This window comes from Anarhichas minor, unplaced genomic scaffold (assembly GCF_050575085.1).
Source record: "Anarhichas minor isolate MPS153535 unplaced genomic scaffold, ASM5057508v1 ptg000074l, whole genome shotgun sequence".
Lineage (NCBI taxonomy): Eukaryota > Metazoa > Chordata > Actinopteri > Perciformes > Anarhichadidae > Anarhichas > Anarhichas minor.
In genome coordinates this window covers 4,160,241-4,179,291 of record NW_027466520.1, presented here as the reverse complement: position 1 = coordinate 4,179,291, position 19,051 = coordinate 4,160,241, and the positions used below count along the sequence as shown (strand labels likewise).

The following is a 19,051-nucleotide window of genomic DNA, read 5'->3' as shown; positions in this document are numbered from 1 at the left end:
TTTAGATATTTAACCACAGTTAGTAAGGGAGGCAGATCAGAGCCCAGCAGGCTTGAGTTAAAATAAATCAGGGTGAGCTGGTGGATTGACCCGTGGTCTGCTCTGGGCATCATGAAAAAGGAGGATTGGATCTGAAGTTCTCACTGGGTTCTCGGTGTTGAAGTCTTCTCTTGAGGTGCTCTATTGTTCAAATGTTTAACTTCAATCAAGCAAGAAGATACTTAATGTTTGTAACTTAATACACAAATCAAACAAAAACAAAAGAAAATGATGTGCTTCATGTCTTTTTCGCTCACCCATTCTCTCTGCCTTCTTCTTCTCCAGAAGTTATCCCGTCTCCATGAGGTGTTGAGGAATGAGCGATCGCCATGGAAACCCACTCCCAGGCCAGTTCAGCAGCTGAGAAGAAGAAGAGGGTGGAGACCATCGTGGCGACCAAGGGCTCATCAGCGCGCAATGACATCAGCGAGAAGGCGGTGGCCTCCAGCACCACCTCAAACGGTACGCGTCACCTCTAACTGCACACTCAGCCGCTGTGGTTGATGTAAATATCATTCTGGTCTGTTGGAGTACACCCAGTTCTGAAGAGACTGGTCCAATAGTCACCAGTTGAGTAATGGGAACATGCAGCACGAATTAGGCACAGGTAAAAACCACGACACAGCTGATATTCAGGGGCAGTAAAGATATAATGACGTGTATAAAAGTTTGGATTTTGTTGGTGACTTGCTGTGTTTTTGCGTAGCTGCACGTCCGCCTCATGATCATAGAAGTGTGGAGAAACTCAACTTTCTCTCAGCAACCTCTTGTCGGTCACATCTGTTAATCGAACTTGTGGGTAAACATGGCGCTGAATCACAGGTTTCATCCATTTGTATCCTAAATTTTGTCACAAAGGCTGAAAGCTTCTCCTTCTCAGGCGTTTTCTCGATGCTTTCCAGACCTCTGTGAGCTAGAGACGGGGGTGTGGCTACCATACGTGGCAACATATTTGAGCGTTGGGGCCACTGACCCACTGGGGACGGAGGAATGTTATTTTTGCCAATGTTCTCATTACTTTGAGATGAAACTAACTCCCAAAAGCATGATTTAAAGATCTAGACACACACATATCCTCGCTCACGTTACGTATGTTTACTTTCCCCCTTATTCTTGCGGTGAGTCACATACAACCCTCACTGGTAGCCAAACTTTTGGCATGTTTTCATAGCAATGTCTTTAACACATGCTATTAAAAGCTGTGTGGAGCTTACAGTTCATCAAGCCTGTCGTCATTGAGGCTTTCATTCTTAATTCAGATGCTGGAATGAGGAATATTAAATGGCGATTTTTTTAGTTTTGTTGTTTGGCTGGAAAGCCTTGGAGCATCAAGCTAAAGTCATAATAAAACCAGAGTTGAGATTATCGCGGTCTAAGCTGCAGCTGTGCTCATTAGCAGTGAGGGGATTTGGAGTTTTTTTTGGGGGGTATAGTTGGCTCTTATAGCTGGAGCTGGTGGCCTGTTAGGGAGTTTTCTGTCACTCTACTGATGTCAAATGTGATCATCCCGAGTGCGAAGAGGAGACAAACAATCCAGGAAAGGTTTATGGGAGTTATCACAGGAAGTAGGTAAGGTAATGCATCTTTAAGCATCTTACTCATTTCCAGATGGCCCGCACTGCTTTATTAATTAAAGGGGCAGCGATGGAAAAAAAAAAGAAGTTTGTTTTGGAAAAAGCATGGATGTGATTTGGCTCCGTGATTGTGGATCTTTCTCCGTAATGTGCTGGTAATTACGGCTCTGAACAGCATAAAGGTTTGTCTCCGACACTGACTCAGCCACGCCACAAGAGACACTACAACGTTAAGAAATGTCGCACTCCCCTAAAATACAGTAGTCTCATAATTCACTCGACGAAGGGAGGGATGATACTGATCTGCAGAGAAAGGTCCCTTTTAGATCCCAATCTCCCTCTTGGAATCAGAAGATAGCTTACACATTCTTTGTGTTGTTATAATTACAGCACATTCCCAAGTCGGCCCCCAGAACTCATAACCTCTTATCAGGTGTAACCCTACACTCGCCTCAACTTTAACCCCCGTAGCCCCGGCCCCACCGCCTCCATTCAAACAAAAGGTAATTGTAAGCAGCTGTGGAACCCCAGTGACTGGTTCTTCTTAGGAAGGCCCGGCGAAGTATTTCCCCCCGTCAGGCAGAGCAGCGGCCCCTGATCTCGGCGCTGCGGAAACCCTGTGGTGCGCCCGGCAACGGCGTGCTACGATAAGTTGTGAAAAGTGGAGAATATGTAGGTGGAGTGGATATGGCAGATGTTTAGCTTTTCCAAAGCTAGAAGATTTTCTTGTGATTGGGATCAGCTTGCAAATTGATCAGATCTTGCAGCCGGTTTGTTCTGATTAGTAAACTACTCTTCTGTCTGGAAACAGATTTAGCTCTAAAATCTGCACCTTACGTGCTCTACGGAGAAAATGCTCCTCCACTCTGCCTTCCCCTCTTGTCCCTAAGTTTTGTCCAAGTTGAGCAGGCCCAGAGTAATTATTAAGTCCTGGTCGAGCGTTCCCACATGGTTGGCTAAATGGTGGCTTCATCCTGTGTGCCATTCATCTCTGTGCCCCCTCCTCCTGCACTGACAGCTCAAAAGAGCCGACTGTGCCACAACAATGCTGTGATTGGTGCTCTTTAGGAGGGGTTCGGGGGGGTGTGCTCTCCCCGCTCTTCCCTCCCACCCTCATCATTCGGCAGGCAGGTGGACCACAAAGTCCCCTGATTCTTTTGTTGGGTCCCGAGCTTAAAAAAAAAAGATGTCCGTGCTCCGTGGCTGAATAAATCCTGTCGTCATGGGATAATTTGCTAATAAAAAAAGAGGGAGCGGGGGGCTGAAGGATTGGTTATTTGCAAAGGAGAAAAAGAAAGGGGAAAAGTTCCTGGTTGGTTGGACTTTTCTGATACAGCGTGAGTGCTGCTGATCTGAGGAAAGAGAGGGAGTGAGTGTAAGTAATAGGATGAGAATTGAAAAATGGGGAGCAGAACAACTGGACACAGTTCAGAAAATTGTCATTATTTAAACATAACACATCCTCTGTGAAGCAGGTTATGAAGTGGGAGAATTGGGACCTTTTTAATGGTCATGCTTAAAAGGGCCAGAGCAAGGGCCCTCAGAGGCAAACAAGTTAAGCCTTAAAGGGCAACGCATGTTAAGGCCTTCGTGTAGGTTACCAGAGAAATCCCTAAGCAAATGGAGAGCGTGGCTAAAGTGTTTAAAGAAGAAAAGGAACACTTGACTGCTTTGATGGGAAGAGGAGGAGGAATGATACAGAGAGAGGGGAGAGATAGAGGAGGAGTGAGGGGCCACCTTCTTTTTTTTTAAGGCAGCCATTTAAATGATCAACAGTAAATAGAGGGGAATGTCATCTGACAGAAATAAAGTTCCCGTTAACAGCGGGGATGGAAAGTAATTTACAGATACGCTGTCCCCGCCATCTTTGTGCCTCCCAGATAAGGTTTCATTTCAGAAACGGATAGGAGACATTTTCACTTACGGGCCCCCATTCTGGGACACCTGTGATAACAGCTTGTGGACCCCTAATTGAAAATGGGTTTCAAAATGGATTTTCACTTTTCTTCCACCCTCATTCCTCCTCCCCCCCCCCCCCTCCTTCTCCATTCCCTCCCTCCCTCATGACTAACCCCCCTCCACCCCCGTCAACACCCAGCTCCATCCCTTTTTTTCCTTGGCGTTCCCTCGTTGTTGGCAGAAGGAGGCAATATTGGAAGGACAGGGAGGGAGGAAGAGAGGAAGGGAGGGAGGGAGGCTTGGGGGAAATGGAGCACTGAGAGCGGATCATCCCTCAGCCCGTGTCACAGCTATGACAGCCGCGTGATCCGTCTTATTAATGAAATCATTGATCACTTGATGGGACTCATAATCAACTGTTTCTCCACTGTGTCCTGCCCCATCTCCTCCTCCTCCTCCTCCTCCTCCTCCCTCCTCATGCTGCCACCTCTGCTTTTATACGTTTTATCCCTGTTGTGTCTCCCCTAAAAGATGATCTGATCTTTCTTTTGTGTAACTGAAGACAGAAATGATTAATAAATACATACATAAAATTAACAAGAACACCCAGACGCTGACTGACAATAAATGCTGACAAGTGATTCAGCATGAGGATTTAAAAATGACAAGAATTGCAATAAATATATCAGCTTACTTCCTTAAACTGGCCTTTTCTTTTCGACAAAACAAGTATTTAGGAAATGCACTGAATAGTTTGTACAACACCGCTGCTAAAAGGTGATCTCTGTCATCTGTATTTGTGCTGTATGTATTTCATGGGGACCAGAGGAGGAAGCAGGGGCCCCTCTGTGTTACCCTACTCTGGGCTCTGCCTGTGGGGGCTAATGAGAGAGGACTGATGGAGGGATAAGGGACCTCATGGGAGCTCTGGCTGGCCCACGGGTCAAACAGCACAATGGAGGAGGCGTTATAGAGCCTGACACACAACCCCACACAGGAAAACTGGCTTTTAGTGTCAAAAGACCCCTGTATGGTACATAAATAATACATTAAATTCATAAAAACTTATAATCCAAGCTGGAATAAATAGAAGAAAACACTCATTTATCCACAATATGGCTGTTTTCATGATAGCACACCATGTGGTTTTAGAGATATATAAGTATCGCATATAAAATCTACCTGTAGATTTGGGTTTGTAAAGTCACTCTGGCCCCATGTGCACACACTGTGGATGTGCTTTGCCTTCACTGGTGAGCGATAGCCATTTCATGGACTTCTGCACTGAAGGCAATTTCCTGCAGCAGCAGGGGGACAGGCTTTGGCAGAGCCACCACACAGGGGCCTGAGGCGCAGGATTAGCTTAGCCTCGCCGCTACTCAGGGCGGAGGGGAACCTCAGCGGCCCAGCCCAGCCTGGCCTCTCTTGTCTGGCACACTTCCGCGGGCCCAGATCCGCCTGCCGGAGCTCCGCTGCTCCGTCACTGTTGGAGGATGCACATAAGCTGCCGCCTCAAGACTTTTGCACGCTGTGGAGATGCAGCCAGAATGTAGCTGTAGTGGAATTGCATCTTTGTTTTGTTTTTTTTGGTCAGTGATCATCCTACTTGTTTGCCCTGGTGGATGTAGCAAGACATGTGGCTTTGAACCTAAAATTGGCCAAGCAAGCCTGAAATGTCAGTCCTGTGTTGGAGAACCGGACAGATGCACAACTATGTTAAATACAGCAGGTCACAGTTCAACCAGGAATTCAGTCCGGAAACTGTGATGGACGTTTGCAACATACAGTTCGGTTGATAAATGTATTGCTCGCCTTGTTATTTTTTCACAATTTGGGCAGCCTGGGAGTTTATTAGAACCTGTATGATCGTGTTCCTTGCTTGGACTTCCTTGAAGCGATGATGCCGCACATCCAGATCCCGGCAGTTCACTTGATAAATGGGATTATTAGCAGTAGAGATCAAGTCCGAAATTACAAAAATAAGACCCAAATTGTAATTTCCCTTTAATTTGACTCAGAATTCATTCAAACTTTCTCAATCTGACATGTTGTGATAGTTCACGCTGACCATCACAAAGGCTCCTCGGGAGAACCTGAGATCATTTTCACTGACACGCTGAGAGCCAGAATGGCCTTGGAGTCAGAGGTCACCCGGGTCAGAGAGTCTCTGAGCCAACTACCTAGCCTCACAAAGACAGATCCGCCTGCCCCGTGTGAGGGGATCGAGGGTCCAACCGACCAACGTGGCCCTGCTGCATCCCAGCAGCACTGCGGCCCTGCCGGATCTCACTCCTCTCAGGGAGGGAGGCGACCAAGGGCCCCATAAACCCGTAAACCCATAAAGTGGGGAAACAGTAGTTGATTATTCTACCACTCCGTCCATTTGTCGGGAGGCATCAGTGGCCCCCCTCCCGCCAGGAGGAACAAAGCAGGGGTGTCCTGACCCTGCCAGGAGGATTTATTGTGGTGTGTTCTTTTCCGCGTCCTTTCTGTTTTGTTCGCTCGCTGACGCCTTCTTACCACAGTTGGATTCTTGTTGAATGGGATGAAGTAGCAACTAGTGGCCGTGCCACCAGGGTTGGAGTTCATAGGAAGGACTAGTTATCTTTTGCATTCTGTTCTCATAAAGACACTGTAATACTATGATACTGTACACGTGGTAGGACGTAAAAAGAGTAATTCTTTCTCAGCGTGCATCATTACAGTTCATATACATTTTTTATGTGTAAATTACAAGAAATAAGATACAGCAGTTTACTAAACATATTTTAATATTTATGTGCATGTCAAGTACATTTTTCTTTCTCATATGTTGGCATAGTGGCAGCTGTTATTTAAAATGATAGATCAACATGAACAGCATGCATTATAGTTTTAAAGTAGCAGCATGTGAGTCTGCTGTACAAAGGTCAAATGAAAATGTCCATCAAAGTCTTTGGTTAATGTCCAGTTAAACAAAGCGTCCTGTATGTTTCAGGCCACTTTCTGCTCTCTGCTCAAAACTCACTGGATTAAATCAGGACATGCTTTCGGGTTTGAGGGAGCAAAAAGGCCCCATACCCCGTAATCTCTCTCCCCTGACCTCCACACCCTCTGGGCCTTGACTCTCACCCTTCTCCCTGCTCCCCCTCCCCTTTCCCCAGCTCTCTCCCTCGCAGTGCGAAAGAGGAGCTAGGATCAAAGGCCACAAACCATGGCAGTGATTTCTGGTGATTGATTAGAAGCAGAGGATGAGAAGCAGCAGCTCTCACCCCTCCATTCTTCCCACCCTCTGGTGCTGCGTACGCGTTCTCCCAGGGCTCTCGTAAATAGCCCATGCTTTAAGTGTGAAAAGAGTTGCGGCGATTGGCAGACAGAGCCCAGAAACACATCCGCGCCGGGGCGGCCGGGCCAGTTTTTCTGCCTCTTCCTCCTGGATGGCAGGGGGGGGGGGGGGGGGGGAGGGGGGGTGTCAGTTGATAAGAACCATTTGTTGTCTCGCTCGGATCTGGGGAGGGACAGCAGTGTAATCCCCTCGCCCTGGTCTGTTCGCAGAGCTGGAGGAAAAGAGCAGAGGAGAGGAGGAGGAATTGATTTTCAGAGAGAGGGCATGCGGAGAATTGAACTCAGATGTGTAGCAGAGACGGGGTCTGAAAGAAACATTCTACTTGCGGGGAAACAAATGTCTGTAGCTTACAGCAGAAGGGCCGTGCAATTTGAACTTGAGCAAGTCCTTCTAATGTTAATCAATTGCATAGCTGTCTTTCACCCTTCTCTCCCCGCCTCCTCCTCCTCCCCCCCTGTCCTGAGCCCAACTCCGCCTGCAGGCCTCTTGACGAGCAACTGGTCCTGTGAAGGCATTTTAATGGGCCATGTCCGTTCAGAGGCATTGAGATTAATACTTGAACCTAATCTCCCACATGCACGCTTTTCGCACAGAGACACAAATACACATGCACCTCTCTCTGTCGTTCCTACCCTGCCTGATCTCACCTGGAGCTGCGAGTCTAATGATGTTTCGGAGTGTGGGCCTCGCAGCGACAGCTCCAGTCCCGCGGAGATGTGTCTCATGTCAGACTCCGCGCCAGACAGACTCCAATAAGGGAAAGGGGGCCGGTGGGGGGGTGGGGTGGGTGTTCTTCAACGCAGCTGGAGCCAAGCCAAAACTAAAAGTGCAATTCTCTGAAGGTTTTGTTTTTCCTCTGTGGTATTTACAAAGTGATTGAGCACATTTTTGAGTGTCATGGAGTATCTCATTACGCTCTTAAAAGCTTTTTATCCATCGACAAGCTTTAAAATATGTACACATGCGGCGCATACTGTAGATACCATTCATGCACGCAAACACATAATCTCTCATTTTCTCCCACTTTCCTCGACGGCACCAAACTGAACCAAACTGTTCACACACACACTCGGTACAGCTGGAGGATGGGCCGTCGTTATTAACTGTTTGGCGACCTCATGACTTCATCTTCGGCGCTGTCAGAGGCGGCCCACGTTATGTCTCCGCTCGGCTCAATGGGCTCTTTGTTCTGGCTTGGCTCTGGAGCAGCTCAGCATGGGGCTGCGTGAGTCCAACAGTCCCACTGCGGCTCTGGAGGGGAGGGGGGGGAAAGGATGGATGGAGGGAGAGAGGGAGGGAGTGTGCGAGGAAAGAGATGAGGGGAGATTGAGGAGATTAGGGAAAGACACGGGAACTGGGAGAATGTGGGACGATATCAGGAAACCAGGAGTGAGTAACGAGAGTTTAGTGGGAATAAAGTGTGAATAAGATGCAGAAGGTGCAGAGAGGTAAGAGAGGGAGGATGGAGAGCGAAGGGAATGCTACATGCCACAGGTGAATCCGAAAGTATAGGCTTGAACAGCCTTTTACTATGATGATTTTAAACTGTTCTCCTTCCATCCCACCGATTCATTCCCACAGCAGATTGCGAAGGCAACGTGTCATCTGAGCTGCACCGGCCATTCTCGTGTGGAATGTGGGATTAATGGCAAAGTAATGCAGAGATTAGAGAAGGAGGCGAGAGGTGAGCGGGAGAGGAGGATTGGACCGGCGGGAGTGACAGGAGAGGTCATACATGAGGAGAGCTCATTACAGGGAGGGGACAGTAACAGACGGGGGGGAGACGTAGGGAGGAAGGGAAGAAGAAAGTGTGAAAGGAGATGTATGAGCTGCCAAAGGAGCAACTTTCACGTTATAGACTAACGAAAGCTTCTTATTTTATGGTGCCATTATCTGGCTGTGTCCATTTCAATTTTCATTGATCGCATTTTCCCCCATTTTAAAATAGTATAAACACATTTCTTTTAACATTTTCCCCTCTCAACAAATGTGAGATTATCTCTGATATATGGTCACTTGATTGATTAGAAATAGTACAACTTTGTCTCTTAGAAGCCAGATTGGTATGACGAATGTACCTAAAAGTGAACTGATTCGAACTGTTGGCTGTATTAACATGGCTCTTCGAGGTGTAACCTCCCCGTTAGTGGTGCAGGAAACACAACTTTAAGCTCAGCAATTGGATGTTTCATGCTCCAATGCTGCTTCAAAGTCGTTGACTTTTTAATCACAGAATCAGATTTCCTTTAGAAGGTAGGTAGTCAATTTATACGCATTTGATTAAACAGAAATAATTTCATGGCAAACCAAACCTTAGAAATCTTGGACATCTCAAGATGGACTACAATGTCCACTCGGTGATCTAACCTGCGGCTCCAGCCACGAGTCCATCATACCGTCTAAACCTGTAGCTTTCATCCTGCATTGTGCTCTGCAGAGCCACTTATCAAATCACATAGAAAGTCTGGTGCCTTTTCCTTTCCCCCCACTCACCTCCATCCCCTTTCCCTGCAGGCAGCGGCTAAGTCTGTTTGGCCAACATAGCAGATCCTCTAATCTGCAGAGCTTTCCCTGCCTGCTGCAGACGCTGTAATGAAGGGGTCCAGGTCTCACCTGTACTTTGAGGGGGAGAGTGGTGAATTACACCCTGTTTATTAAGCGGGAGTCCCATTCGTATCACACGCTGGGGGGGCGGGTGAGGGGCAGGTCTGGGGTTTCGCAGCCAACCGTCAGCCGTAATGATGATAGGATGTTGGAAGGCACGTGCTGATTGAAAGGTTCATAAAGAGTTCTTTGTGAGGTGCTTTGGCACCTTTTAGGTCTCGATGAAAAAACAAATTTGTGGAAAATGAACTAATGTTATTTTAGATAATTAATGTGTCAAGCTGTACAGGCAAAAAGTTGATTTAATAGTGTTTTTTAGTTTTTTTTAACACGAGGTTGACTTAATGTTTGTGCAGAACAGCCCCTCATTGTGGGAGCAGAGTGAAGGTCTCAGTTGAGTTGTGTTATTTTTATGGCATTTGGCTTGTAGTTCTGAATTCTGATTGTCATGCTCTCTGGTAAAAAGACCTTATGTCCAAATGTGACGGGTTAGAAACTGTAAGCATTACCAGCTGCAGCATCAAAGACCCGTGCATGCTGTTCATTTAACCCAGATCCGTCACACTCATGTGTAGCCCCTGATTCAACCTGTAATGTAGACATTCAGCAGAAGGCATTAGACTGAGACTAATATAGAGTTATGGATGCAAATTTACTCCCAGCACCTCTCTACCTGTAATATGTAATACTCTATAGTTGAATGTATTTGGCTAGGGTGGTGTTATTGCCGTAAATTAATAGGTTTACAAATAATATATTAATAATTTAACCTACAATTTCTGTGACACCCGTAGATAAAGATTTTCAAAAATGGTGTCCAGAGTGGATGGGTATAAATGGCATGCATTTCAATATAAATAGAGAAAATCATTAGGTAAGCCTAGTCAGGGAGTGTGTCGTAGTAAAGTTAAGAAGCCAATCCAACAAACCAAAGTCGTTCTTTGCAGACTGAAGAGAGATGAAGAAGACTTTCAACCATTTTCTAACAGTTTACACATTTCCTTGTGGACTGAGGCCTTTACGAAAATGACCTGGAAATGTTATGCTGGCGTTCACACTTAAACAGCATTTTCAAAGTTTGCCTGCTTAGTGTTGTTCAAACACTGCTCCTTTCCTGAGCTGCATAGCAGGTGTGAGAATAGATCAGCAGCAGCAGAATTAGACAGACAGATCTGAACATCCACAGTCCTAATCACCACAGAAGAGAGAGAGAGAGAGAGAGAGAGGGAGAGAGAGAGAGCGTCCACTCTGGACTTAGACGTTCACCAGTCATTGATAAAGTGCTTAGCAGCAGGAAAATTAATGAATCCGGCCCGACTGGGAGAGGGGGTTTTGGGGTTGAAGGGGAGGGAGAGGAAGAGGAGGAGGGCTGGTGTGCAGGGGGGGTAATCCTGTTCCAGCTAAATGGCTGATCCCTCTCATTCCTTAGATATCAAATGTCAAGAGTTAAATTAGCCTGCTAGCCTCAGATAGGAGTTAACATGCTTTTAAATGGGGCGGGGCGCTGCGATTCCTGCCCCTTCTGGGATGGCGGGCAGGTGCCTTTGAAGTGTCTAATTATCCAGCTCCCAGTAAGTGCAGGCTAACTGTCTTAATGGGGGCCTCTATGCCTCAACGCAGCGCACAGTTATGCACTTAACACATGGACCAGAATGTGTGAATGCACATTTTTTACACAAGCACAAAACACATTGTTTACATGAAAGCGTTTAGGGAACAAATGCAACATAGATGTCAAGTTTGAACTGTTAAAAGTTTCTATACCGTAAGGTGGGAAACATCAACAGTGGCATTTTGGATCGTTTTTGATGTGCTTGAAATTGCTGTATTATTTTTTCTATTTTATCCAAACTGTTGGCTCCGTGTTTCTTTGCTTTGGCTGGATATCCATTTCTCTTGGCGAGCCGTTCCTAATCTGAGTGCCACAGACTTGGTCCGGATCATTCTGGTGTCAGAAGTGGGATTCCAATGCTGAGGCCCAGTGGAAAGCTGGCCCACTCTGGTCTGGTGGGCATTGTGCCCAGATTCACCCTAAAAGACCCACTATCCCAATCGGACATAGTTCTGCCCTAGTCTGCCCTAGCACACAATCATTTTACATTGTTACAGAGGACAGTATACATAACTAACAGGTTATGGCTGATCATAGCTGGCTTGTGACTATCTGAAGCAATGCTCATACAGTCTATAAGCCAATCAGAGCACTAAATGGCATTTTTACGCTTTGAAGCCTTGATCAAATGCGTCTCTTGGTGTTTGATTCCTCAAAGAATGCAGGCCAAGGTGCCCTTTGAGTGAAAAACCTTAAAAGCCATAACTATCCATGGTCAAAAATGCATCAGTGTGCTTTCAGCTCTCTCACTGCAATCCTCATTGCTCCCTCACAATGTGGCCCTGATGAAATGGTAGTGGGGTTTCGGGCTGCTCTATGGTGGGCCTGCGCCCCTAATGGGTGAATAAGGGGTAGCTGGGGGCAGGCGGAGGCTTGGCACGATACAACCCTGCTGTGAGGCTGATTTGAGGTGAGCGTAGGCAAGAAGGAAGGCGCCAAGCAGGCTTTGATTTGCCCCTCCCCAGCCCCGGGGCCTGGAGACTGGGATGGCGAGATGCTGAGCTCTGGGTGCGTCCCAGCAGACCCCTGGCGGCAGAGGGAGCAGGCTGGGACTGCGGGCTGTGGAGCAGGGGGTTGGGGCGTGGGCTGCCGAGAGCCAAATTGAGATGTGGGAGTCGTCGAAATTTGCCTCGATGAATATTGAAGAGGGCATATGCGGGCGCTGTGTGGGAAATCAGCCGCTGACAATAGACTGCTAACCAGGAGAGGGAACATCCTGACCTGCCCATGCCTCTCTCTGCAATTCGTCCAAACATCAGTCACTTGCTGATGGTTAAATAATGTACCACCACGGATTCACTCTGCAGAGACGGAATCAAACATGAGCGCAAAGTTAAAGGGAGTGAACTCTGTGTATGCTGAAGTTCTCCAGAGCTCCGTCAAATAGTTTGACTGGGGATTGCTAACTACCCAGCCCACAGACATCAGGCTAATGACCTGATTCTGCCTTCTGACATTCAGAAGATTTGTTCGTCAAGGAGTTTCTCGAATGTCACCCTTTTTAGGCAGATTTGGGAAGCTCCATTAGGACTTGGTAATCTTGCATAATGCAGAGCTGAACTCTGTTGTGGGGAAGGTACCCATCTCCAAGTGGCTCCGAGCACCGTCGGCCAAGAAGTTGATCAGAAAAAAAATACCTCACACAATTGCAGTAATCCCCCGTGCTCTTGTTGTGTTGGGGTTTGGTGGAGTTTGAGTGCTCTCCCTCTCCCTCGTCTTTCAGCCTGCGCTAATCGTGAATGATTCCCTCTGTCTATAGCGCCAATGCCAGGGCCGGTGAATCAGGTACATAAGCCTAAGCCGCTTGGAGAGGTGCTCTTATTAAACTCTAGCCAGCTGCTGGAATTTTTCTTCCCCCTCTCATTGTTAATTGGGGAGTCTTGAGTCTTTCCCGGGAGTTGATTTGCAAGAGAAAGAAAAAAAGGAGCAAGAGATTATTGCACAGGAGGAGAGGAGCTTTGAAGAAGTGTTTTGTGATTTCACTGTATATCCTCCTCTCCTCTCCTCCTTGTTCGCTCTCCATGTGCTCCCCAGCCAAAACCTGTTTGTGCCACTGACAACGGTGCTTTGAGAAGTTCGAAGGTGGAACACAGCATATGTCTGGCTTTGGCTCAGAGGTACAACAACACCTCCTCTGATGTTCAGGCTTTTAGGAAAGGCGGCGAGGAGGGGAAAGAGTTGCAACGTGCAATGGCCCTTTGTGCATCCTTGAAACATACATCCCGCAAGTTTAGAGAGTCTGACTGACTGAATGCAGGCCGGAGGGCAAATCGGATGCTTGAGAGACAAGGACAGTCAGGCATGTGGAGGAACAGCAATCCTTGTTTTTAACCTCTGCCTCTTGAAAATACCTTCAGAAACAACTAGCCAAGGGTTTTGTTTCACTTTTAATTTCTTTGAATTGCCTTGGCACCCTTAACTTTAGCCCCCCCCTTGTCCCAGAGCCCAACTCTCAGAGGAATTGGCCCCACTCCATATCTCATTATCTCTTTTTAAATTTCATTTTGCATCCACGCTCTCTTTTACGCCGCCATATTAAAGGCCTGCGTAGGGTTTTCTCTGAAGGTATTCGCACCAGAGTCTTACAATAGAGACCCCAGACAAGGGGAAAAGAGGGAGAAACCTGGGCTTTAGGATTTAATGAGTGGCTTGCTGGGGGTGAAAGAAGGATAGAAAGCAAGTGGGGTAGAGCAAGAGAGAGTGCATTTGTAGAGGGTTGGAGAGAGAGAGAGGAGAAAGAGTAGTAAGGGAGGAAGAATGCAGGAATGGTGCACCAGGTACCATAATAGTGGCAGAGAAAGCTCCTGAAATACTAGAGCTGGGGCGTGTGCTCTGATCAGGACGGCAGTGAGCACAATTACCTTCTTTTCAAATCCTTCAGTGACACTGCGGGAGGAAGGAGGACTTTGAAACTTGAAAGGCAGGAGCCTGCTTTCAACCTCAAACGCGAGCAGGAAAGGGCTCTGAAATTTGTTCAGTGCTCCCCATCCACCATTAGCTTGTTTCTTCCTCTCGCCTCCAGGCATTTAAGCGCTTTTTGAAAAGATGTTAAGAAATTCAATCACCATAGAGAGAGAGCGGGATGGTTCTTTTTTCAGTTTTTTCTTTTTTTTTTGAGAGGCATGCTTTCCTCTGGTCCACAGAGGACCGGCCTGCTGCTTTTGTATTGGGCTGAATAGACCTACAAACTGGTGGAGGAGTGGATGCGGCAACCATGGGAAAAGAGAAGAAAATAAAAGAGGAATGAAAAATGAGGGAGGGAAAAAGGGAAAGGGTCTGTTGGGCTGATGGTCAGAGTTAGAGGAGTGTTGCATGGTTGAACTTTTCAAAGTTGCATGTGTTTACCTGCGTCTGCCCTGTCTTCATTAGCCCTTTTTTTTTTTTTGACATGCCTGACATGTTGTAAGGATACAAAAAGTTTCCACCGGCAGGTACAGAAGAGAAACATCACGAGAGATTTCTGGTTCTCTTTTACCAGTCCGAGGAGTCGATTGACCCTTGTGCTGCCTGAGTGTTTGTTTAACCATTTAAGGTGTTGTAAACTGAAGCAATGAAGCCCCTTAAGGTGGTAAATTGTAGAATGATGAACCCCCTCTGTGGTGACTGGAGGGGGATGGTGGGACTGTGACACTGCTGTGATTGAACTATTAGTCGCTTGACCTCCCTTGGAGGAGCGAGACGTATCTAAATAGCAGTGGGGGTCAGTGGAGAAGGAGTGGAAAGAAAGGAAGAACAAGAGGGAAAGTAAAATAAAATAGTGAAAAAATAAGAATACATAGTGTGTCTCTCAAAGTAAGCAGTTGAGTCTCCTTAGTAGTTTTTTTTAGTAAATTCTGCAGAAAATGTTTTAGTGCCCAGTGGCCTCCTAAATGCTACGCTATCAGAGGCCCCAGGGATGAATCTATTTCTAAAACATCAAATATCTGTATAAGGGTAAGAAAGGAGCTCATAAATATGGACACAGTTTTTTACTTTCCCACATAATGCTAGATCTTCTGGATGTGAAAGAGGACGCGGTGGAAGCGTGTGCTACACACAGCTACATGCTCCACCCTTAGCAGTGCTCGCTCCCAGCATAGTTTACCGTCTCGACTTCTTCCAATCCATGTCGGGAGATGAACCCAATTTCGAAATCCCTTTATGTTAATATTGCGCTTTTGCAAGAGCAGACCTATTAATCCAGCTTTAACCGTATAAGTGCCATTATTCCCTTAATAAGATCACTGGCTGCGCAGTATAGGATTAAATACTTATATCATAACTAACACTGTCATTTCCTGCGGATGAGAGTGGCTTGCCTCTCTGGCTGTCAGTTCCGCGTTAAGAATTCTTGAATGTGCTGCCAGTGCTGCGCATGAGGCACGGCTGGCCCCAACGCCGGTAATGGATGTGGGAGAGTGAGGGGAATAAAAGCGGGACCCGTGGGTTGCTCTCTCTTCTTCGCCTCTCTCAATCTCATTCTCTCTCCCTGCGCCTCTCTCTTAACCTCCCCCTTTCTGATCGCTTCTCTTCTTCTCTGAAGTGGTACAGCGTCATGGCGGCCCTCTTCAGCGCTTAAGGTAGTGCTCTTTAATCTGGCCCCCTCCTCTGTTCTTAATTGGCAGTTGGATGCTGTTGGGCTGCAGTGCGTAGGGGAGCCTTGCACCGCTCGCCTGCTAATACGGCAGAACCTCTGGCGCCGGCACAGCGGCATTTTGCCAGGTTCTCAGTCATATTCAGGCGGGAGTCAAGGCCTGAATAGAGACTAGATCAGACTGTCTAGATAGGTTGATTTGACGACAAGTAAAGCGCCTCACTCTGCAAATTATCAAAGTGAAGAGCACAACACATTCAAAGGCATTTTGTAGCCTTCATCAGTACATGCTATGCCAGTTTCTGACTTAGTCTATATAGTATCCTACTACAGAAAAGACTAATACCAGGTCAGGAGGCTAGCTGACCTTTATGCATGTCAGTTCAGAGTTCAGGCCAAGGGTCAAGGTTCATGTCTTTCTGGTGGAGATCAGCCCTTGAACTCAACTCCACATTTATCCTCTTTACCCAGCATGCCAGGAAGCTTTCTCCAGAGACTCCACTCCTCCTAATTTTGCCGTCAGAGTAAGACAGATTTAGTTTGAGAACAGAGAGAGAGAGAGAGAGTGGGGAGAAGGAGAAAATGAAGGAGGGTGGGGTTCATAAAACCCATGACGCTGGTTAATGGGCAGCTTGGAATGCAGGCTGAAAGCCTGCGTTGCCTCCTCCATGGGAATCCATTTTTTCATCCATAATATCCATTTGCTCATTCACCGTCTGCCTCTGAACTCCCACATCTGGCGCCGTGGACGGCAAACCCATAATACCCAGTAGGTTTTAAGCATACAAAGCTGATCTCCAGCTCCTCCATTCACCTGCCTTCTACGTGAGCTGACCTCCTCACCATGTGTACGGGTGTTCAGAACATGCTTGTCTTTGGCTATGTGTGTGTGTGTGTGTGTGTGAAACAGGAAGTGAGTGAGATTCTCACATCTGCTTCTCCCAACTTTTATTCTTCAAATAAATCTGCAGCTCATTGTTTTAACATCAGATTCCCTTCCTCTCTCTCTCTCCCTCTCTCTCTCTCTCTCTCTCTCTCTCTCTCTATCATCCCTTGCAGAGGACGAGAGTTCAGGCACGCCTTACCACCGCGAGAGGCGCAATGCCATCAGCTCCCAGGCGCCCCGCGGCCCAGACAGGAGCGTGAGCGAGGAGCCCTCCACCTCCACAGAAGACCGGCCCTCCCTGCTCAAGAAGGAGCTGCACGGGGCCCTGCCCCACCTGATTGAACATGCCCTGCCGTACCGTGGCACTCTGTTCGCTATGGACCCCCGCAACGGATACCTAGACCCACACTATCGTAAGTCCACTAGCCACAAAATAGTAGGTATTATTTATCTTTAAAGTGTAAAACTTGTAGATTTTGTTAAGAAAAGAAACTACACAGCTCAAGGGCATGTTAGCAACCCGACCACTGAGGCCAAGTTTGTCTTTTTACTGTAGGCGAGAGGCAGGACTGCCAGATGCTTGATTAAGTCTGACAGATTAGCCTCTCTTGCGCTCACTCTACACACACACACACACACACACACACACACACACCTTTGTGAACACATGCACGCACACTTGTCTTGTTTTGTGCCTGGGAAGTTAGTATGGGGAACGGCCAGCATAGCTTCTTAATTCCCTCATTAGGGGCCTGTCTGAACACAGTGCTCTGCTTTCCCTCATCAACACACACTTCAAAGCCCCAAAGCAGCGCCGCGTCAAACCTCACCACCCCCTACTCTCTCTCTCTGGGACTCAGAGACTGTGAGAGAGAGAGAGAGAGAGAGAGCGAGAGAGAGACTAGTGGAGATGAAGCCTGAGAGATTGAGGTGAAGGGAGAGATGTGGCTTGAGTAAGATACCGAAGATAATTTGCAAAAAAAGGTGAGATAGACAATAGGAGTTAGATGAAAGCGAAGCTGCGTGTGTGTATGTGGAAAGAGAGAACAGGAGATAGATGATTGGGGAGTAAGAGGCTGATTAGGAGGTTAATTCAGCGGCCACTGTAGCCAGGACTTAGCCTGCAGACAAGGATTTGATGTGATAGCTTGTTTAGTTTGGTTAAATTGGTTCTGAATTGGGGCAGACAGAGTGGGACAGAGCGATTTTAATCCAGTGGCAGTAATGAAAAGTCCATTAGACCCCAACAGTATCCTGTAACTCTATTTATTCAGCCAGTTCATTAGCTACTGCTCCCTCGTGCTTGGGTGCCTGGGAGTCACCAAGGTGCCTCTTTAAGGGAAAGGTTACTCAAAACCAGTGCTGTGGACAGAGCCCTCGAGGGCAGAACATTACTGCCCATTACATCCTGACCTAACTCAGCAACACTGCCACTTTTCATTTCGTGTGTGTGTGTGTGGGTATGTGTGAAGGAGCTCTGGAGGTTCCAGACCACTGAAGCCTCGGGGTAGGAGTGGGGGAGCAAGGGGGGTCACTCTGAGGCTTGGGGTCATGCGGAAAATTCACAGTCTGAAATGGAGAGTTCAAAAGCAGCAGGAAAAGTCAAAAGGGCCGTGGAGCTTCAAGAGGCTTTCTTTGTGCATTGGGGCTCAAGAGGCTGGACGACTTGCAATCATAAGCGGCAGAGTGGAGTAGAGCACAGCGATGCTCGCTGAGAAGCTGCAGGCATGATGAACATAGATTTGATCCTCCTTCTGCACTGATTCTTCCACATTTGAATATAAAAGTATGAAGTGTTAGTGCTGGGATAAAAAGTCGATCAATTTATCTGCAATCATTTTATTTTATTTAGCAAAAAATGCCAAACATTTGCTAAATTGCAGCTTCTTAATATACGATAATTTGCTGCTTTTCCCTTTTTGATATCATTGTGAATTAAATATCTTAAGGTTATTGGTCACGCAAAACAAGCAGCCTCACGATGTCACTTTAGGCTTTTGATTTTTTATAACCATTTCATAGACAAAGTTATTGATAAATTAATTGAAAAATTGTTGTCAGAACAATCAATAAAAAAAAGATAATTGTTAGTTGCAGCCCTAACAAAACCCGTACAAAAAAAGTTAAGACTTGATTTGCTTTAAGGAGAAATAACACCAACAAAGAAGAAAATAACACTGAAAAACACAAAGTCCGAAAGGCTTCTAGTGTTTTTCATTGATGTCAATTCTCTGATCCAGACTCTGCTCAGGAAGACTTATGATCTGAGATGAGAGCATTGCTGTGTAAAACACCTCCTCATGGCCCCAGGTGTTAAGGACATGGGGTGTCCCTAAAGGCGGCGGTCCCGTTCTGTCTGATTGAACCCAGCACCAGAGCTCAATCCCCATGAGCTCCAGTGGTCTGAGGGTCAGCAGAACCAAAGGGTTCCCCTAAAAACCTCCACTTCCCCCTCCCTCCCTCCCTTAGCGGCTTTGAACCAGAAGCCTGTAGTGTATGTCGCCACTCCTGCACCACAAGGTGTAAAAAGCCACCGGCT

At 46.9% G+C, this 19,051-nt stretch overlaps 1 protein-coding gene across 1 annotated transcript in view; it reads left to right on the top strand.

Moving 5' to 3' along the window:
• The first annotated feature begins 368 nt into the window (after window positions 1–368).
• Window positions 369–19,051, top strand: part of gli3 (GLI family zinc finger 3) — a 68,956-nt gene continuing 50,273 nt past the window's right edge. The window contains exons 1-2 of the mRNA XM_076080425.1: window positions 369–501; window positions 16,686–16,925. Of these exons, the coding sequence (XP_075936540.1) occupies window positions 369–501; window positions 16,686–16,925 (373 nt within the window). The remainder of the gene's footprint in view (window positions 502–16,685; window positions 16,926–19,051) is intronic.